At 53.4% G+C, this 21201-nt stretch overlaps 1 protein-coding gene across 3 annotated transcripts; it reads right to left on the bottom strand.

The window, feature by feature from the left end:
* Nucleotides 1-339: 339 nt before the first annotated feature.
* On the bottom strand, nucleotides 340-16482 carry CD101 (CD101 molecule). Of its 3 annotated transcripts, XM_010399481.4 has the most exons (9): nucleotides 16301-16482; nucleotides 14990-15367; nucleotides 13740-14156; nucleotides 10712-11095; nucleotides 9564-9947; nucleotides 8231-8632; nucleotides 3455-3856; nucleotides 2224-2619; nucleotides 340-675 (listed from the first exon to the last, which is right to left on the bottom strand). In XM_010399481.4, the coding sequence occupies exons 1-9, from the start codon at nucleotides 16350-16352 to the stop codon at nucleotides 479-481; spliced, it is 3012 nt and encodes a 1003-aa protein (XP_010397783.2). In that variant the 5' UTR covers nucleotides 16353-16482; the 3' UTR covers nucleotides 340-478. The 3 variants fall into 3 exon arrangements, with proteins under 3 accessions (XP_010397783.2, XP_019141431.2, XP_019141432.2); XM_019285886.3 differs by lacking the exon at nucleotides 2224-2619 and having other exon boundaries at nucleotides 16301-16481; XM_019285887.3 differs by lacking the exon at nucleotides 8231-8632 and having other exon boundaries at nucleotides 16301-16481.
* Between the last annotated feature and the right edge of the window lie 4719 nt (nucleotides 16483-21201).

Raw genomic sequence — 21201 nt, 5'->3', positions numbered from 1 at the left:
AGGGTGGGCAAAGGCAAGGGTGATGACCTAAATGGGACACCAATATTCCATTTCCAGCTCTACCACTGGTTTTTAGCCTGGATACCACATAGATTTTGTCAAGATGGCCAAAAATAGTAGAAATGTGGTACTTCTGTGAGACAGTGCAGAAAGAGCTGTTTTTTCCTCTAATTCCTGCAGAGGAATAACACCACTTCCATCCACAGTAGGAGATACACACTGCAAGGACCCCAAATATACCACAATGAGCAGAGTGGGAAATGGGTGAGTACCCAACCTAAAAGACAGGAACACTTGTTATGAAAACCCTATTTGCTTAGTAATTCCAAAGCTGCTTCATTCCATCAAAAGCAAACACACAATTTCAAGGATTTATTGCAAGAGCTACTACAAAACAATAAAAAGCCCCTCTGCAAGTACAGTCCTTCTCAGCTGTCCAGCTCTGCTGCTCCAAGTTACATCTGCCTCTACAGACCAGCTAAGTTTTCTTGACCTCGCCATCCCCTTCCAGTTCCATCAGCTGGCTTCCTGTGATGTTGCCCTTCTTGCTTTTCCTGAATTTGCAGTAACAGCAGAAGACAGCAAGGGCCAGGAGAAGGATCAGAACCAGTGGTAAGTATAAGATGAAGTTCAGCAGTGATGGGGATGAGCAGATCCTGGACAAAACCGTTGACTCTGAAGGAAAAGAGAAAGAAAAAATGAGCCCCCAAGCTAGTTTGAGTTTCTCTCTCCTACTGTTTCTCTAAGTTCTATTTTCTTAACACTTTTCCCTCAATCTTCAACAGCTACCAATTTTTAAGAATTCATACAGGCTACCTGAGGAGAAGGGGGAGAGAAACCAGGTAATTTGCCTCAATTTCTTGTCTGGGGAGGTCAGATAAGGTCTTGGCTTGTTCATCTGAAATATCCCAACAGAAACTGCACAGTTCTTTAGCTAACCCATTCCAGACTGGGCTCAGTAAGGAAAAGCAACACACCTTTCACCCCTCTGGGTTCCTGCCTGACACCAGGGACGGCAGGGTGAGGTAGAAGTCTGTCAGAGGCTGCACCATTGAGCAAGAAAGGACAAGAGGAAAGCAAAGGAAACCAGATCAAGAGGTCCCTGTTCCCACCAGACACCTGCCCCTCCTCATTACTGCTGATCTGCTATGGTATCTCATCCACACTGAGCCGCAGGCAGCTGTGAGCACCATCCTCATCCCTGGAAGCTCCTGCAGAACAGCTCCCCAGCTGAGGTGGAGGCTGCTAGGTACTTCAAAGATAACTGCATCACTGGAGGAACAGACATGCACACACATGGCCACCCCTCCGAAAAGAAAAAAAAATATTAGAAAGAGAGGGAGAAGGAAAAACAACCCAGCTAATCTTTTGCCTTTTCTGAAAACCATGAAAACCACTTGGCAAAAACACTTATTCAAAAATTGGAGGATAATTTACTAGCAGTTACTGAGCAATCTTAGCAATAGTTACTCCATCAGTAATGGGTAACAAGAGACAGAGGGAGCTGATGAAGGAGAAATCTGAGTGCTAGAGGGAGCCGTGATGGACAACAGCAGTAACACAACAGCAGTAACACAACAGCAGGGGGGATGAAGTGCTGTCAGTCCCTCTCTGTGCAATTAAATCCAGATTAGCTCTGCTGTAGGTGCAAAGTCATGAGAGCAGGCTCCGTGCCTGGCTGTGGGAGTAGCAGGCACTGGGGAGGGCTCTGCAGGGTCACCCTTTCCATGCTGGTCAGCACCAGGGGTTGCTGCAGAAGCCATAACCCATGTAGGCACCCAGGCTGGCCTCAGGCATGGCAGCTCCACAGCTGAAGGCATGAGTATGACTGCAAGATCCTCTCAGCTGGATGCATCATGACTGATTTCACAGTTTATATTTTTTCCTCCACATGGGTCATCTGAGCCTCCTATTTTCCCAAAACAGCAACAATTCCTGCCTATTACCTTCCTAGAGACACTGCGTGCACCTGACTGAAACCTTTGCTTTTATTTATTTAAGCTTGTGCATGCAGAATCCGGTCCTACCTTTGCACCCAGCATGCACACCCAACTCACCCCAAAGAGAACAGAGGCTGATTTTAGAGACCTCGCTGGAGACAGACTTGCCATGAAATTCCCACCAAGAATTTTTCCCCCAAAACATTTAAGGTTCTGGTCCCAGCATGGCTATGGGGAGACGAGCCATGCAGGGCGAGCAGCCGCTGGCACCCAGCAGAGTTACCTGGCGGGATGGTGGTGAGCTGGGTGTACCCCGAGCACGCAGAGGCTTGCAGAGCCCAGTCCTTCCCCTCGCTCTGCTGCTGCCATTGCTGCAGCTGGCAGTAATACGCCCCGGCATCTCCCCTCTCCACACTGCTCAGCGTCAGGCTGAAGTCGCCAGTGGAGAGGCGGCGGAGGTACAGCCTCCCTGCCAGGCGCTCCTGGGGGTACTCCATGGTGCCATCGTAGCGGAGGGTCAGCAGGGCACTGGCACGGCCACTGCTGTTCGCCTGGAACCAGGTGGCCGAGAGCAGCGTGCCGGGCAGCTGGGCACCCCGCAGCCGGCAGGGCAGCACCACCTCCTCGCCCTCCCTCGCAGAGAGGCTGTGGTTGGTTCTCTCCATCTGCAGCCCGTGCTCTGGGGTAGGGTGCAAGCAGAAAGAGATGTTGTGGTGTTGCACTGCCGGAGAAATACTCCTGCCTGCACCCACAGGCTGATAGAAACCTTCTGGAGCGAAGTGTGAGGAATTGGAGTGGCCTTTGTGGGAGCCTCTGCAGGACACCCACAGGCCCCTTGCTCCTGTGGCTCATTCTCCCTGGGGCATCGTGTCCCCACCTTCCCCATCACCTCTGCCCCCTGTGCTGTAATACTCCCTACCCCCTCCAAATAAGTGATAAAGGCATCCTTTGGACCAAAAGCTATTTAGGAAGCTGAAATTCTCTGATCCACTTTATTTAGGGCTGCAGTGAGGCTGAGAAAGGGAAGAACTGAGCCAGGGAGACCCACCATGCACCCCAGTGGTGCAGTGATTAAGGTGAGAGCAGCTGAACCTTCAGTCTTGTTTCTTAGCAGCAATGTGCTGCAGGGTAAGGAAATCCAAGTGTTTTCCTTCAGGATGTGCAGGAGTACCAGCAAAGGGCAGCTTCTCTATTACAGCACTGTACAACCAACCAAGTGCACCAGGTGTTGGAGGGAAAAGAAAAAGGCCACAATTCACTTTTGTTATGAAGCATTTGACTACATCTACCAGTAGCAAAAATAGCAGCTTGGTTGGTTTGGGAGGATGTGGTAAATCTTCCTAATTTCCCTTTGAGAGGCACTGACAACTCCTGCATCCCTAAGCCTCAGATCCAATGCAGGAGCTGCTGCTTTTCCTAAGCCCTGCCAGCTTAGGAGAGGCCTGGCAGGGGCCTGTCAAACATTGATCCAACCTTCTCCAGCAGTACCTGTACAAGGGATAACACCTGCTCACCTGGGGGTTTGAACTTCACCGTGGTCCTTCCTGATGCTCCCTCTCCGAGCTTGTACCAGCCATCCACCAGCCAGAGCCATTCCTCCACCACACAGTAGTACCTGCCCTCGTCCCTGAAGTCTGCAGACAGAATCTGCAGCTGGAATACGCTGCTGGACACCCTCTGGCTCAGGAACCGGGACTTTTGTTCAGGAGAGCTGAATTTAGACCCATATTCCAGTATGCTACTGTAGTTGGCCCTGATGATTTGCAAGGGGGTTGCATCTGCCAGAGGAGGGAGGCGGTACCAGGTAACAGCAAACTGTGAATTATTCTGGGCAAACACAATCCTGCACTCAATGGCTGTGTTGCTGCTGGCAATTTCCACAGAGCTGTCTTCTGTAGCAACCTGAAGCTTGCTTTCTAAAATGGAGAAACAAAACAATCATGCCAGATGCAGCTGCCAATACAGGGATACTGGCAAGAAGAGGAATAAAGCTTTCCTGAGAGAAACACACTGAAAGAGGAGGGAGGAAGAGGGTGCACAGAGAACAAAGACTCATTAGGGGATGCTGGAGCAGAGGGGTGGAGGAAGGAGGGAAAGAGCAAATCCACACACCCTTGTTTGAACAATGGCAGGGAATCACAGCTGGGTGTCACTGGGAAGAAGAGTAGCAGAGGAAGTGCCTTGGAGACCATGGAGCAGGAATGGGGGACTGAGGCAACCATTGTGTTGGAGCTTGGAGGCAAAGCCTCTGTCTGAAGCAAATGTGTCTGTCTACCACTGCTTCCATCAGCAGGCTCACACATATGTGACAAAACCCACCCACGCCTTTGGAGACTGTGAACAAGTGTCTTTTATCGCAGAGAAGACTACAGAGCCCATGTGGGTTTCACTAACAGTTGCCATCTCAGGTGTTTGCTGTGGTTATTAATCCAAAACCACGTGACAGAGTCCTGCACACCTCTGTGTTCACACCCAGTGATGGTTCAGAGCTGTGCAGTTGAGGAGAGTGGAACTGTAGTGCTGCCTGCGGCTCTGCCCTCCGCCAGCAGGCACTGCTGGTCCTGCTGTGTCTGTGCTGCTCCTGGTTTGAGGGACCCTCTTCCCACAGCACATCACCTGTTGTTGGAACCTCTCCTCCAGCAGTGAAAAGGCTGCAAATCCGTATCTTTAAAGGTGTTCCAACTACCTGCATTTCTCCTCCACCCCCCCCTCCACTCTGAGACCCCACCTCTGTTAGATGAAGTCAGCAATCAGGGGAGGGAGTACACACAGGTATCCGCCCTTGGGTAGGCAGAAATAACTCAGGAGACACCATCACGGTTTTAAGGGACTGTAGCCTGAGTTTCCATTCTTAGCACTTTCCTTGCATATGAGCTGAGCAGCAGGACACCCTCTGCCACAGAGGCTGGGGACAACTGAGCTCCCTTAAGCTCAGCCCCTGGGTGCTGGTTTGGGGACAGGCAACAGAGGACACACTGAGATGGTCCCTCAGAATGTCCCAGACCCCTAGCCTTGGCCACAGGCTCAGGAGGGCACTCTCCTCCACAGCACCTTCCCAAGGGATGTGATGGCAGCAGGTTGTGGAGAGGGCTTTGGGACAGGAGGGAGCTGTGGCTTCTCGCACAGGGGCTGAGGGGGAAGAGGGACACTGCAGGGGAAAGCTTGCATATTTCCCCTTCCTTCAAGCATTTCTTCTCAAAACTCAAGCAATCCACTTCAGAGGCCTTCGCTGCCTCTCTTGAGACTGGTCAAAGCAAAATATCCCAGCCAATGGCTCTCTACATCCCTGTAAGGCCTCTGCCTCTATGTCAAATCTGCCAACAAAATCTCCGTGCTTATGCTGTTTTTTGTACCCCATTGCTCTTCCTCCTTTGTCAACCACATTTTCACCAAAAGGTTGACAGTTCCCTCCTCAGAGGGACTTGCACAAGACCCAGTATCCACTTATTGCCTCACTTCAGTGGTTTGGATTCCCACAGCAACACTCACGAGGATGTCTGGGAGGTGGATGCTTCCAAGGGATCAAAGTGCTGACCTGCATTTCACAGTGCACATTTGCTGCTCTGAAGAAACAGGTATGGGCAAAAAGCAGAAGAAAAGGGACAGCAGTCACCCTAATTAGGACACTGTGCAAATTCATCAGATCCACCACAAAAATCACACAGACTTGAGCACACCTGGGAACTAGATGGAAGTTGATGTCTTAAACTGCAGTATGTAAAACCATACCCATCCCAGAGCTGGCTCTATGGAAGCACAAATCTTCGGAGGGGCACACTGGAGGTACTCAAAAGCCATCTGGAGATGGCTCTGGGCAGCCTGCTCTAGGTGGCCCTGCTTGCACAGGGAGTTGGACCAGGTGACTTCCAGAGGTCCCTGCCAATCTCCACCATCCTATGTTTCTGTGACAGGTGAACTGATCACACTGGAAAAAATAAGACACTTAATTTTTAACTTCATCTGCTCCGTACCGAGGATACCACTCAGCCAGTCAGTGAACTGCCAGGGGACGAGGGGCAGGTAGGGTCTTGCTTGAGCACGGCCTGGCCTGACATGTGCTGGGGCAGAAAATGCTCCAGAGAAGGAAAAGCTACTGGAGTGCAGAGAGGAGGCACAGGAACCACTGCTTTGAGCACTTCATTTTGATGAGTAGAATTGCGGTTACACTCTCAGAGATCACCTCAAGAGGAAGCAGAGCACTTGCTGCAAAGCCCCTTTGTTTTAGCTCCAGATCTCCTCTCTCTGCTGCTAAAGATCAATTACCAAAAAGGCAGAGCAGCTGCCTGCCTCTGCCTTTCTCACATAAAGCCATGGTGCTGTTTTCCCTTTCATTTTCAATTTAATTAACCAAGCCAAGCATCTTGCTGCCCATCTCCCTGTGACCCGTGCCTGCTGATGCTTTGTTTTCTGCCTGGCCCAGTAGCAGTGGAGCAGGCAGAAGGGCATGGCCCATGTGGGCTGCTGGCCTGAGGGACACGAGGTGAAAAAACCCCTGCAGCTCACTCCAGTGTGAGGGAAGCCACAGCAGGCAGCTGCACTGATAGGTTCATGAAACAATAATGATGAGACCCCACCCAAGAAATTGGAAATGGAGAAGATCTGTCCTCCTTCCCCGCCTGTTATAATCTTTCATGGGTGTCCCCCCCATCTGAAGATGATCCATAGACCACAGCAGCATGTGAACTCCTAAAGTACCGACTGACATCAAGTAGTAAACAAAGTGCTGAAGCAAAAAGTCAAGAACTCCAGTATCTCAGCAGGCTTCAGCTATGAGGTTCTACATGAGAAGAAGTAGGCTGGTGATTTTCATGATTTGCAGCTTCATTTTCTGCAGCTTCGCCTCACCCTATTGCTTCCTGAGTCATCTCCCTCCCCAGACTTCTCTACCTTCCCAAACATCCTTCACTGGCTCGTGCTGCCTTTCTGAGAGAGATGGCACTAGAGCCAGCAGCAACCTCCCCCTGTGCATCACCCTTTCCCAGCTCCCACCCTCTTTACAGTGTCTCAGTATCCAACAACAGCTGCAATACGTTTGGAGCCAAATGTTGTAGTCTCTTGCTGCTACCATCTCCTCTGTGTAGATGCTCTGCAGTTACACCTGCTCATCCTAATGCCATTTACACTAGAGATGTGTGCTCAGAGATGCTGATTATCGTCACCCCTCGCCTCAGTGCTACCCTGCCCCAGCTGGCTGGAGCTCAGGTGTCACACAGAGCATCCCAGCAGTCAGCTCCACAGGGGTGAGGAAAGAGTAGCAGTGGAACAGGAGAGAGCACCAGAGCAAAGGGCCCAGACAGGGAAGGAAATATATTCACTTACGGCACAGCAAACCCATCAGTTAAAAAACATGAAAAATGCATAATTTCAGTTCACTGGGTTGTGATTCCAAAAATCCAAGGATTTTAGAGGAAGGAGCACTTGATGCATGAAAAAAAGAGCGAGAACTCTCCTTGGCTGGCAGAACAGACACGAGGGCAAAAAAAAAATAAACCAACCCATATTCTCACACCTGCCTCCACAGGCTCAGAGGCTTTGGCCAGGACAAACCTTGCAGTCCCAGCAGCAGCCCCAGCTGTGAGCAGGGCACACTGACACCCTGGTGCTGCCAGGGGCAGGAAGCAGGATGGCCGGGGGGCTGAAGTCTGTTTGCAACATCTCTCTTCCATAAGAGGACGAGGCTCCCATCGGGATGCTGGCAGGAGGGATGACAGCGCAGACCCTGCCTGCAGGGGTGGCCATAAAAGGGAACCCTGGGCAGGGCAGCCCAGCCGTGCCTGGCAGGAGATACCTCCCCACGGAGTCCCTGGCACCCCGACGCTCAGTGCTGGCTCCCAGCCCGGCAGAGAGCCCTGGTGCTTTCTCAGAAAAACCTTGACTATTCTGGTCAGGAAACACAGCCATATCCCAGCATCAGCTTCAGGGGCTGGTCTCTCTCTGCCTCCCAGAGCCCACATCATGGGGTGCACCTTGCACCCCTAACATTCAGCTGGGCTTCTTGGGGGGCACTCCTTCTTTCCAGAAACCAGGCTTAAAATCCTAGTGGCAAGGCTGATCCCTGTATGCTTGGCATGATCTGCAAACAAATAGGTATTGCCACTTGCCAACACCAAATTTGCCTGCAAGGTTTTGTCAGGTGCTGAGGAAGCAACAGAACAGGCAGCACCATCTCCTTCAGCCCTGGGAGATGACCCTGCTGGGGATACCCCAGACATCAGTGGCCCTGGTTGCCCTGGGTCATGTTTGATGGATTTAAAGTTGCAGGAGAGACCTCTGCTGAAGGCTCTGCTCACCTGGCAGCACCACCTTTATCCCCACGACATTGGACCTGGTGCTGGCTGCTGGCTGCCCCAGGGGCAGGGTGTTCCTCCTCCAGACCTCCACCTCACACTGGTATGTCCCCCCATCGGCAGGCAAGGCACTGTGGATGTGCAGCCTGAAGGAGGTGTCAGCCTTCGACAGCTGGGCTTTCCCCTGGAAGTGTGGCTGCGCAGTCCCCCAGACCACAGTGCCGCTGGGAACGACCCGGACCAGCTCGTGGAAGGGACCGGCGGGGCTGGGCTGGAAAAGCCACCGCACAGACGCTGGCACCTTCTCCAGGGTGTAGCCGGCGTTCACGTGGCAGAAGAGTTCAAAACTCTGCCCGTATCTGATGGTGGCAATTCGGCTCCTCAGCGTGGCATGCAGACCGAGACCTGCTCGGGAGGAGAGAGCCCTTGGTGTCGGGACAGAAGTCCTGCCCTGTGCCACCTCACTGCCACCCTTCTCACACAGCCCTGTCACCACTGCCCCAGGCACTGCAGGGCCGTGGCACCAGCAGTGCTGCTGCTCCTCTGCCACTGCCACTCTCCACTTAGTTGCACTGTGCTCTGCCAGCCCCATGCAGCCCCTGGCCCTCTCCTATCTCACACTTCCCCGCCCCCAGTTTCCCAGAAAACCCTCAGTACCCTCTCATCCAAGTTCCCCCGTGCCACACCAGAGGAGCCAGGGATCCTCCGCTGATGCTGCTGTCCTGTTTGCTGCTTCCCTCCACCCTCCACAAAAGCTGAACAATTCCTGTGGCCTGACTGGTGCTCTCAGGCACCCAGCCCAGCAACAAGAAAGTAAAACCACATTAAATGACAGCCAAAAGCTGCCTCTCCATAAAGGCAGCCAAGAAGAAAGGATGTGGGCACTGCACACCGTGGAGATTAGCAGCTCTGCACTCAGACAAGAGGGCAGGAGAAGCAGTCAGAGGCCAGCACACCAGGATTGTATCTCTGACAAACACCACCAGACAACTCAGCAAGTAGCTTTGTTGAACTTAATTACTGTAATTGTGCTTCTAGAACAGTTATTTTGTATTTCAGCTTAAGGCAACAGAATGACCTGCCGAGCAAGATAGTGCCCGTCAGGTCTCTCAGCATTTCAGCTGTTGTCTCCCACTGGTCTCTCCCAAAACATCCCATGGATGACTCTAGCATCCTGCTAGAAATGGGGAAGCCATGCAGGGCCAAGTGATCAGCCCTAGGTCACCCTGCAGCAACAGCAGAGCTCAGTGCACAGCAGGCCCATTTCCTACTGAGATGCATCCACCCACTCCTCCATCACTGCCTCCAGCCCAGAAATAGGGGTGGCTGAACTTACCCATGGAGCTGACCGTCACTGCTGCCTCCCCCTTCTCTGTCCAGTTCCAGCCTCGGGGCCACTGCGTTGCTTCACACCTGTACTGCCCACCATCATCCTCGTCCAGCGTGCTGGGGATCACCAGGGTGAAAGTGCCAGAGGTGTCCTTCTCCAGCCGAAGGCTCCCCCGAGTCTGGCCATCCTGGTAGGCACTGCCCAGGCTCAGGGTGCCATCCTGCTCCATGGCGGCCACCAGCACCCTGTGCCCTGGGTGCTGCGGTAGCAGGTGCCACCACTGCACGGACACGGGGCCGGTGGCTCCCTGCACCTCACAGTGGAGGATCAGCGAGTCTCCCACTGTGATCCGTGGGGTGCTGGTGGACACAGACAGGCGCATGTGGCTCTCTGCAAACAACAGTTACCACGTTGGGGGGGGGATGTTGTGCTCCTTAGGAAAAGCCAGAGGTACTGCAGCATTAAATGGAACTGCTGGATAAGTCTTGACATTGGGAAAGGAAAGGAGTTGGGGAATTGTCTGAAATTTTCAACCGGCCTTTTCCTGTAAGTTTGGAGAAGGCTTTGTGGCTGTGGTTTTTTGTTTTGGTTTGGGTTTTTTCTGTTCAATGTCTTTCTTGGGACATTGATATATAAAGAATTAGTTAAGAAACAGAGTCCCAGCTACATCAGAACAACCATTATCTAGCTATGACAAGGAAACCAAGAGCCTCCTACAAACTTTTCTTAGAGTGGTTTCTCACAAATCATCCGTCCAAGGCAGGGAGAGTACCCTGATGGAAGTGGCAATGATCCTCCTCCCGAGACATACCTGCTCTGCTGGGTTTTCCTGTGATTTTCAGACGTAGCAACAGATGTTGCCCAGTTTTCAGCGTCAAAGACACAGGAGGACTCAGACTCCTCAGAATTCCATCTAAGTTTTGCCCCAAAACTTACTGTGAAGAGACTGAGCTAAAGGTTTACACTTCGTTGACAGCTACTGTGTCTGTCAGGCTAATACTTGCTAAAGCAAATGCTTTTCCCATTATGTATCAAAAACTTTGGCATATTTGCACTCTTGCTGCCCCTGTCAAGATCAGGGCAGACCTAAAGCATTCCCCACTCAAGGATCCTGCAGACAGTACCCAGAAGAGCAGCTGTTAGGATTTACTCACCTACTGGCTTCACGTTGACTTGTATGCCTGATGACACATTGGTCTGGATGCTGTATGAGTCTCCAGGAGTCTTCATTTCTGACACAGAGCACTGGTAAGTACCCTTGTCCTTCAGCCCCACCTCAGAGATGGTGAGGACATAAACTGTATTGCTCTGCTTGAATCCTCGGAGCTGCCCCAGCTTGGCTCTCTCCTTGTATTCTTCCTCCCAAATAAATACCCCATGGTGGTCAACCATGGCCACTTCCACACTGTTGAGGAGCCAAAGCACTTTAAAGTGTCTGCTGCTGCTCTTTGGGGCTCCCACCACACAATTTAGCTGCAAGGTGTCCCCTTCAGAAAGGGAGCGTTCAGCAGCAGCGATGTCCACGGAGAGGTCTCTGCCTGTGGGCAATCAAAAACAAGGAGGGTGATGGGTGGCCCTGCTTCCTTCCTCCCTGGCAGCACCAGCAGCCTTTCAGAGGGCAACAGGAGGGAATTCTCTGTTGAAACGTTTTCTTTCATGAGAAAAGTGATCAGGATGGAAAACTTTGCCCCTGAGGAGAGGGTTGCCAGCTCCAGGCACTAAGCAGCAGTCACAGGTGGAGGAAGTGCCAGAGCCCTGGGGAGCTGGGTTCCCCCCTTAAGAACAGCTAAACCCAACAGAGCAGAGCATTCACTGGGACAGCCTTGGGCCACAGCCACCCCCTGCTCAGCTCAGGCATCTGAACTGAGGGCTGCCCTAACTCAGAGGCATCAGCTTTTGCAGGTGCTGCTCTGGAGCTCCTGGAGCTGTTTTACCTCATGGAACACCTACCCTGTAAGCCAAAAAGGGGAACAAAGGGGTTTTATCACAGTGGTGGTTTTAACTCTGCTGCATGTGGTGGAAAAAGGTGCATGAAGGGCTGGCTTGTCTGAGTCTGCTGTGGCTGGTCCTGCGTGCTGCAGCTCCCAGTGGCTCCTGTGGGTTGTGGGCAAGAGATGCTCTCCAAGCTGGAGAGGATTTGGGTTAAGTTCCTACAGAAAGCAGAAATGTCAAGACTTGTCACAGCATGGGGAGGTAGGAAGGAAGCAAGATGAGGTGGATCCTACCCCCCATACCAGTTAGCAGTAGATGCTGAGCAAAGAGGGCAGTGACAGGGGGAACCTAAAGTCATCTTCCCCTTGGCAGACCCTCTTGGGCAGTCAGCTGTGTCTGAGGTAAGGACCCCATCTCTGCATCCCATGACACCATTCACCTCCCTCGCTGGGCAGTCAAAGCCCCTGGTTCCTGGCATCAGCCTGGCTGGACAGTGGCTGAAAGCAGGAGACACTCTGGGTACCCCAAAACCCTGTGCCATGACCCTACAAGCACTGGCATGGCCAAAAACCTGGAGGTAGGACTGAGCCCCGATTCCTTGGCTCATACCACTCTGTCTCCCTGGGTCACTGCGGAGCCCCCTGAGTCTCGAAACAAGGGAAAGGTTACATGCTTTGGAAGTAAAACAGAGCAGCTCCCAGACCACAACTGGAAGGGCTAAAATAGTTTATTGAAAGCAGAGTACCCTGTGAATTTAAACACTGGTTCATAAACAGTTTGCAAACAGGAATCCCAGCTGCTGCAGATATGTGTGGCATTCCTAAATATTTGCTGGAGAGTTTATAGAAACCAATGGAGCAGTTAGCCATGGTCAGAGTGGTCACTGGCTCTCGGTGTGATGGGGTGCTCAGCCCTGCAGCCTGGGCTCCGCCACTGGGTGCTGGAGGAAGAAACCAGCCCTGCAGATTTGAGGGCTTGCACGCCCACTGCTGTCCCTCCATGGCAGTACCAGCAGCCCCAATACTGCCACCATAATGCCCTCTCACCACCGTCACTCCCTTCTACCTTTAACAGTTACCACAGGGCAAATTCTAAATTCTGACAAGGTTTCTCTATTTCTAAACCATCCCGAGGCACTGATGCCTGAAGCCACACACTTCCAATCATGACAAGCCCTCTCCAACAAGTGGATGCAAGGAAGTGCGTTGACTGCCATTGCTCCCCAAGCAGCAGCAGGCTTGGAAAGCCTTTGCTGCAAACAGTGCACAATGAGGGGAATAAAGCTCTGCCAGTCAGACAGGTTCCAGGAAACAGATTCTGACAAGAGAACACACTTCACTCCCCCTCCTCCTGATACCTTGCTCCCCTGAGCCACATAGGGAGTGCTTAGTTCTCACCCATTTGTTTCTTTGGTTTCCTGCTCTGACTCACCAGCCTCCCACGAGACATCAGTTCCCCTTACTGCCCCAGCTCTGCTCTGTAGCCTCCTCCACCCGCCCTGAGGTGTGGGGACAGGGTACACCACCTCCACAGGCAGGCTCTCAGTGGGAGACTTGCTCCCATTTCACTGCACACTATGTTAAAGGACACCAGCTAGCCACAGCCTTGTCTTGGCTGCTTCGAGGTAAAGCGTACCTCGAAGTACGGGGGGAAGAGCAGAGGGAGGGACCACAGCCAGCAAAGGCTTGTGGCAGGGTGCTCAGAGGAATGGCCTGATAAACAGCAGCACCAGTTGCTCTGGAAACGAGCGGGCTGGTGGCAGCAGGGACAGATAAGCCACCCCCAACAAGAGCCACGCAGCAGCACATGCAGTCCACCCCCGTGTCGCTCCGTGCCTGTGGCTGAGGCACAGTGACAAGCAGCTGACTGGGGTGCACTTTATTAAGGCCACGAGAGCCTCGAGGCAGTGTAAACAACACTGTTTGCCAAACACTGGAGTTTAGCACTGCCAAGGAGCCAGCCTGCTGCAGGCACACACTGCACCCTCTGCTAACACCTCGCATGGTCTGTGAGGTTGTGCTTGCTGCTGGCGTTGGAGATTTGGCTGCATGAACAGCCAAAGCATGAAGCACCAAGAGCTCGTAAGTCAGGGACTGCCATGGCCCTGAGCCCAGCCCAGCCCACCCCCTCAGTGCCCAGCGTGTCCCTGGGCTGCAGCAGAGGCAGGTGAAGGGGCACTGAAATCTGCTGTTGTAGAGCCTTGAACGCACAAGGGAGCTGGAGCCGACATGTGAGTTTGCAAGGCCTTACCCTGGCTCACAACTGCCAGTGAAGTCCTCTCTGTTTGCTTGCGGGAGATGTCCTTCCACGTCTCATCAGGATCCTCAATCCACTCAGCTGCCTCGCAGTACAGCTGCCCCTGGTCGGATGGCTCCACTCCCCTGATAAAGAGCTTGTACGTGGTGTTCCCAACCTTGTTCAGCCCCACACTGCCCTCCAGAAACCTCTGCTCATAAGAGGGACCTGGCTTCAGGATGAAGTCCTTGGAGAGGGTGAGGACCTCCTTGGCGTGGTGGTCTCCTGCTCCCTGAAGAAGGAACCAGCCAACTGAGAGATGGGTGTGCTGGTCAGTGGACGTGGACACCTCACAGGTGAGCTCCACCGCATCCCCTTCGGAGAGGGTGAGGGCCTGAGGAGCCATGGAAGCCAGGAGCGTGTCTGCAATCACTGAGCATGGGGGAGAAACAGAAAACCATGGAATATCCTGATTTGAAAGGGACCCACAAGAGTCACTGAGTCCAGCTCCTGTCCCTGCATAGGACAACTCCCAAGAAACTGCGACCAGGGCCTAAGGGATCCAACAGCATAGGAGAAATACCTTCTGTAGCTGACTGACAAGGCTTCCAGCCGCTTATGTTGAGGTGTGAAGTGACTAAAACCTCAGCAAACACGAAAACAGAGAATCTCTTTGCAGTGCCATCTTCAGTCAAACTACAGCCAGTATTAATTAAGCAATGCCAAGGAGATTAAAATCCATCCCCCCGCTATCCCAAATGTAGACTGGTGCAACACCGAGATACAGGAGAAAACAGGGCTGAACACCAAGTGGAAGTACCATACCACCGTGTAGACTTGGTGGGCTCACAGTAGGGCCTTTCCCTCTGTCTCTCCACCCCATTGCCTTCCCTCCCCAGCGGTCTGCAAGAGCTGCTACCTCCTTCCATCTGTGAGTATCCCACTTGGGACAATTCCCAAACCCTGACCTGAGAAGACAACAACAGTTAATGCGCAGAGCCTGGAAACTCCTGCCTTCCTAAGTGCTCAGCTCTGACATGCTGTGTCTGTGTCAGGAGCTGAAGTCAGGCCATGGGAGAGCAGAGGCCTCCTTTCCCTTCCCTTGCCCTGGCTGGGAGGCAATAACCAGAGAATATGCAAGGGGATATCTGGACATACCTACCTCAGCCCCATTAATTGCCCCTTTCCCCAGCTGTCCCTCTGACAGACGACCACTTCTGTAGAAACCTGCCCCACAGGGAGCATGGCTCTCATTCAGGACCCACCTGAGAGGCTGGTCTTGGCGCTGTAGCTGCCGAAGTACCTCTCGTCGGTGTTGGGCGTGTGGCACTCGTACTCGCCGGCGTCGCGCTCCTGCAGCTCGGTGATGTGCAGCAGGACGGCGTCCCCCTGCAGCCGCTCCACGAAGATGCCCCGGCTGCGCACGCGCTGCGTGTAGATGGCGTAGGGGAAGGAGGGGTCCACGGTGCTGACGATCTGCACCTCCCGCTCGGGGGCCGAGGGCAGGTAGATGGACCACTGGAAGTTCTGCTCCGCCGGGCCCTGGTAGCCGCTCACCTTGCACCACAGGGTGACGTGGGACCCCCTCACGCGGTAGAGAGGCCCCTTCTGGACAGTCACTGCCCGCTGGCTAGTGGTCAGACCTGTCAGCACACACGGTGTTTGTAGGGGTACAATCACAAGAACAAGTCGTGTAACAACAGAGCCCTGAGCTTTCTTGTCTCCTGCCACACTGGGGGTCACACGACAGAGACCAGAGCATCATGGCGAGAGGGCTGCCGAGCCCGTTCGTGCCTGAAGAGCCTCTCTCAACCAGCAGCAACCAGGCTGAGATGACTGGAGGAAGCTTGTGGTGTGTTAAAATTAAGAGGGCTAAGCTCTCAGGTCCTGCACAAACTGGGGGGGAAAGGGAGCAGGGGTGCAGAGCTGATCACTGCCAGAGTAGGACATGCAACGCAGAAGCTGAGGGACATGGGACAGGGGAGGTCAGCAGCAGGCTGCCTGCTTCAGGGATGCTCCATAGGCAGAAACGGAGGAGGACACAGCAGAGGGGGTCAGCAAGAGCTCCTCTGAAGGCAGGGGGCACCAGGAAGCATCAAGAGCCCCCCTCCATTTCTGCTTGCAGAGGGTCTGGGGATTGCCACCCACAGACCCTCCCCTTCTGCATAGCTCCCAGTGGTGACACTCGCTCTGTCTGGTGCTCGGCATGCACACCAAGCAGATTGCCCACAGGACACAGGCCTGAGTCAAAAAACCAACCGTGATGCCCAGGGAAGAGAGCTGGTGACAGCACTGCCTAGGAAACCTTCAGAAATTCCTTCCCAGTGGAAAGGGAGCAAGGTAACACCCTCCACACCCCAATCAGCCACTCAACGAGGATGTGCGCATCCCCTCACCAAAAACCCTCCTAGGCTTTGGGCTCTCGTTTTGGAGTGGAAACACAGTGCAAAAGGAGCACATGCTGATGCACCTCTTCCCATGGCCACTGAGCCAGACCAGCACTGGCTGAGCCCCCTGTGCTCTGCTTTCCCCACAACACTTCCAAGAAAGCTCCAGCCACTGTGCAGGGCACTCACCCAGGAGGAAGAGAAAGAGGAAGGCAGCTGCCAGGCACCGTGCCAGGCCCATGGCAATCCGCTGTGCGTGGATCCTCTCCTCTCCCAGAGGGGTGGTGGTAGGTTCTGCCGGGCGATGGCGACAGCCGCCCCGCTACTTAGAAAGTTGCTGGGAGGAAACTGTCTGTCGGTGGTGGTTTCCTCTGCTTAGAATGGCAGAGAGAAGTTACGGAGCAGGGTGCAAAGTAACACCCTCTGGGAGGTGACAGCCAGCACCCTGTCCCCAGGCCAGCTGGGCAAGTGTGACGATGCCCAAAGCCCCTCTGCCACTGTGTCTGTGCCAGAAGCCCACCTGTGGGTGCCTACTGGCTGTGGCTTTGCTGTCCAACAGCAGCTCATGGGCTAAACCTCTGTATCACTCCTCCCACTTTATTGCATGGAGTAGCTTGCTCCCTGCTAACAGCAAGGAGGGGGCAAGGGGCTGGATTCCAGGGAGGGATGGAAGCACATTTCTAGGGCTGAAGCTTCCTGCAGCTATTTATTTCCCATGGCTGCAGGCAGCAGCATGAGGCCTTAGGTACAGGCTGGGGTGGCCTGTAGTGCGCCTTGAAGATGGCTGATCAAGCTCTGCCTCAGGGTGCAGTGGGGCATCCCAAGTGGGGTGTCTCTCCCACAGCACTCCCACCAGCCCATCCACTACATGGGTCAGGAGAATCGTAACAGCCACTCCAGCTGGCTTGTTGGTTCTTGAAGGATCACCACAGAATCTCCAGGAGTTGGCCAAGAACTCTATCCTGTATGCACATCCCGTGGGCAGGCACATGGATGTGGGAGATCCTGGCCCAGCACTCCTTGCAGGAGCAATGAAATCACAGGGAGCTGCACTGGAAGACCGAGGTCAGGAGGCTCCAGCACAGTCCCAGGGGCTCTGGCACATTCCCAGAGATAAGTGCTGTGGCTGCATTGCCTGGGACATGCTGCTGCTCCTGCTGGCAGGTGCCAGGGGTTTCCTGGGACATGGTGGGAGGCTGATAGGGGCATATCCTGGAGAGGCAAAACCCAGTCTCTGAGGCATGTAGCCAAAACTCTAGAGATGGGCTCAGGGACATTCTCTGAAATTATTTGGGCTTTTTGGTTTGGGGTTTTTTTTTGGGGTGGGGTTGTTTTCTTTGTTTTGGGGTTGTCGGGCTTTTTTTCCCCAGGTGGCACAAGTATTTATCCCTGAGCCATGCTGCTCCTGACACTGCCAGCGGGATTGACTGAATGACTTAATTAGCTCAGGGATTCACAAGCAAAAACCAACCATAAAACAACTCCTCTTGCTTGATCCCAGCGGGCTTCCAGAGGGAAAGAGATTCATGTAACAACCCAAAACAAACATGAGGTTCCTCCTTTCCCCATTTATAAAACCAACTCATACGACAGCCTGAGAGGCTGGGAGGTGGAGGCAGAGGCCCCTTGCTGCAAGGCTTGACCCTCCATCAGCCGGCTCCTCATCAGCTCCCACAGCACCACACAGCTCTCCAGAAAGCCAAATCCAGGGGGATAGGCTGTGGCAACAGGCAGAGGTCCCTGTAGGATCCCACCTGTACCCTGAGGAGGGCCGGTGCCCTGTGGCAGCAGGACACAGCCATGCACAGAGAGAGCCATAGCTTGTGGTAGGCTAACGTTCCCTGCTGCAGGATGAAACCTTCCCATTTCAGAAGGAAAGGGACGGAGAGGTTTGCTTTCCAAGAGCAACCCACTCCCAGCAGTGCCCTGGGGGATCATCCTGTTGACAGTAAGCCAACCCACTTACCATTTTGGAGGATGGAAAAGCATCAAAAGCATGTCTGCTACAGTGACAGAGTAAATGGAAAGGAAACTTGGAGTTCAACCTCAGTGAGCTTCCAACAGTCAGTGTGCAGATAAACACACACTCGGGGACAGTTTAACTCCAAGCTTGCAACTCTAATGATGCATGAGTCGCTGTTCACATTTGCAGTAGAGAAACTGGGGAGAATAGGATTGCCTGGCCCAGCCCTATCCCTGGCAATAATGATGCTCCATGGACAAAACCAACAGCTCCCTCTTCCTGGGACTGCACAGTCTAAAACTCACTCTCTTCCTCCCTGGGAAATCAATGCAACCAGACATACAGCAGGGAAGAGTGAAGGAAGGGGATCGGAGAATTCTTCACAAAGACAGCACTGCCATTAGAAGCTGCATCAGTGACTCCAAATCCATGGGGAGAAAAATTCCCTTGCCCTATTTTTCTGGGGATGACACCAGACAGGAAATGACAAGGAAATATGCTTCTTGAATAGCACAGAGGGTCCCTGTCTGTACCTACATGGAGCAAAGAACTTGCCTCCTCTGAGCCAGGAGGTACATGTGCCCAGGCACCCCACTTGGTGAAGTGCTGCAGAGGCCCATAGGGACTAAACACTCCCGGCTTCTAGCCCCTGGAACAGCCTGGCTGCTGCCAGCACCATAGCAGGGCCACCTGTCAGCACACCCCAGCAGGGTATCACCATCTCCCACTCCAGAGCATAAAGCTGGAGATTGGGTTGCCCACACCTCTAGCTTTGCCTTTCACACTGGTGATGACCACCTTTAATTGCATGCCTTCATACCTGTTCTCCTTCCTCCTGCCTCTCCCTGGATCCCTTCGAATGCATCCTTTTTGGATGCTGCTCAGACACTTTGGGTCAAAGCTTTCCAGAAAAACGGCACCAAAAATGCAGCATGGGAAGTTTTACCAAGCCCAGTGCAGCCAGGGTGGAGGCTCTGCCTAAAAGAGCAGAGCAGCCATCAGCAACATCCACAGTGACTTGGAAACCTCCTGGCTAGACAAGTGCTGACGCTCACCTTACACACTGCAGTGAGCCTGGGGAGAGATGGGAATAAGGCACAGGGTAGAAATGCTGCGGAGGAAGTTGGTGAGGATGAAGGAGGTGACCCAGTAATCAGTGTTGGGTTTTAGGGGGGAAGAGTCTGTTGAGAACCAAAAGCTATTAGGCAAACACGGGAATGGTTGCAGCCCAGATCCCTGTCAGGCTATGTGGCTCCCATGAGTTCCCTCACCCCGTTTGGGCTCCTGGGGTTAGGGAATCTGTGGTTTCCTGAGCCTGTAGCCATCACATTCGTTGCTGGTTTCCACTGAAAAGTCACAGCAAACACCACCATCCAAAGGAAATCAGACCTCAAACCATGTCACCGGCAAATCCAGATTTGTACAAGTTGCTTGCTCTGTGAGGAAACAAAGCCCAGCTCATAAAAGGGAGGGTTTCCCCATGAGCTTTTGTCATTGCCATGCAATATCCCAGGTGAAAGCAAACTGCCCTGGGAGAGGTGTGGGTTTCAGGGCCTCTGCTCAGCCCCAAGGCTCTGCCACCTCCTCGCCCCATCCCAGCCAAGCCCTCAGCAATGACCTGCCCATCACATCTCTGCCAGCAGCCTGGGGCTCCCTCAGCACCAGAACAGGTGGCAAAAGGAGCCAGGGACTAATCTGAGGTCCCAGCAGAGAGGCTGAAGAGGAAAAATCCAACACAGGCCTGTCCTTGCAGCCCTCCTGAGCTTGTGCATCATGCCCTGAGGCAGCGTGGGTGGGAGCCCTGCTTCCGAAAGCCTGTTAGGAGGGGAAAGGCAGGGAAAGGCACCTGGTGCCTTCGTGGCTGTAAACACCTCTGTGCCTTGCAAAGAGCAGCTGCACGGAGCTCCCCGCATTTCAGGCTGCTCTTGTGACCAAATGGGGAGGAAGAACACAGCCCAGGGGTGCAGGCTGTAGGCAAGCTCTCCAAAAATGCTGCCTCTGCCTCACAAGTCTCGGGAGCTCTGTCTCCCACCCAGAAATGCCACTGCCGTACACCCACAGTGCCTGGGGAGAGGCAGAAGGACAGGGAGGGATGGAAGCTGCAGCCTTGAAAGCAAGAGGCTGGCGCCAGGCAGGGTGGGGGGGACACGGGGAAGAGCACAGCATTAGCTGGGATAATCTGGCAGTCTTGGGGGACGCGCCAGAAGCCTACAGATAATCAGGGGAGCTGGCGCAACAGACTTTGAAGTCTGCCATCAGGTTTTCTCAGCCCAGCTCAGACATCAAAGGCAGCTGGTTACTGCCCCCAATTACAGAGCGAGCCGGCCTGCTGCCTGGCTTCCCCAAGGCCGGCAGCTCAGCTGTGCTCCCCCGGGCACACTCTCACAGCTAGAAACCTCCTGACGAAGCATAAATGCCCAAATCCCTCTAGCTCCTGCTGGAGGCACGCTCACTTTGCTGGGAGCTCGCCTTGCTGCCACGTGGCTTCCACCTTGGGCTGTCGGAGCCAAGCGAGATCTCGGTGGATGCAGATCTCCCCACACCCAATGTGCTGCAGAGCCAAACTCCTTGTCAGTCCCAGGAAAACCAGAGAGACACAAAAAACAAAGGGGAAGACTAGCAAAGGTGAAGAAAATAACAACCTTTTCTCATGGTGGTGGGAAAGTTTGCTTCCTTTACTCAAATCTTGTGTGGCCTGCATGGGATGTGGCTCCAATGCAGGGCAAGGTCAGGGTCTTCATGAGCAAAATCCCACAGCAGCACAGAAAGGTTGTTGGGTCGGTTTGCACTGAAAAAAACACAATACAGTACAGCAACTGAAAGCAAATAATTAAAAGCACAAACAAAACAATAGAAATTGAAATCGAAGAGCAGAACTGGCCGAGAAGCAGAGAAACACCTGTCTTGTACAATTGCAGCTTCTAAGGACTCTGGCCACGCTCAGCCGAGGATACCCACAACTCTTTTTTGATGAATGGGTGCTTGCTCATATTTGCACCATGATTTCTACTGGAAAAAAGGTCAAAGAAGAGCACAGTTGGCCAGGGCACTGCAGAGACAACCAACCAGAGAAACCAGGAAAGGGGGATGGGTTATTCCTGCTTCACCGCCACAGCAGCAGGCAAAA

Source organism: Corvus cornix, chromosome 1 (genome assembly GCF_000738735.6).
Source record: "Corvus cornix cornix isolate S_Up_H32 chromosome 1, ASM73873v5, whole genome shotgun sequence".
Classification (NCBI taxonomy): domain Eukaryota; kingdom Metazoa; phylum Chordata; class Aves; order Passeriformes; family Corvidae; genus Corvus; species Corvus cornix.
Note: the sequence above shows the minus strand (reverse complement) of the source record. Positions and strands in the feature narration are given on the sequence as shown.

What these genes read in the sequence shown, in the direction of transcription:
- CD101 (XM_010399481.4), bottom strand. Translation starts at nt 16,352, where the DNA reads ATGGGCCTGGCACGGTGCCTGGCAGCTGCCTTCCTCTTTCTCTTCCTC. An exon ending in ACTGGCAGTTGTGAGCCAGG is followed by an intron (nt 11,096 to 13,739) that starts GTAAGGCCTTGC and finishes GATTGCCCACAG; the next exon opens with GCAGAGACCTCTCCGTGGAC. An exon ending in GGTGAAGTTCAAACCCCCAG is followed by an intron (nt 2,620 to 3,454) that starts GTGAGCAGGTGT and finishes ACCCTACCCCAG; the next exon opens with AGCACGGGCTGCAGATGGAG.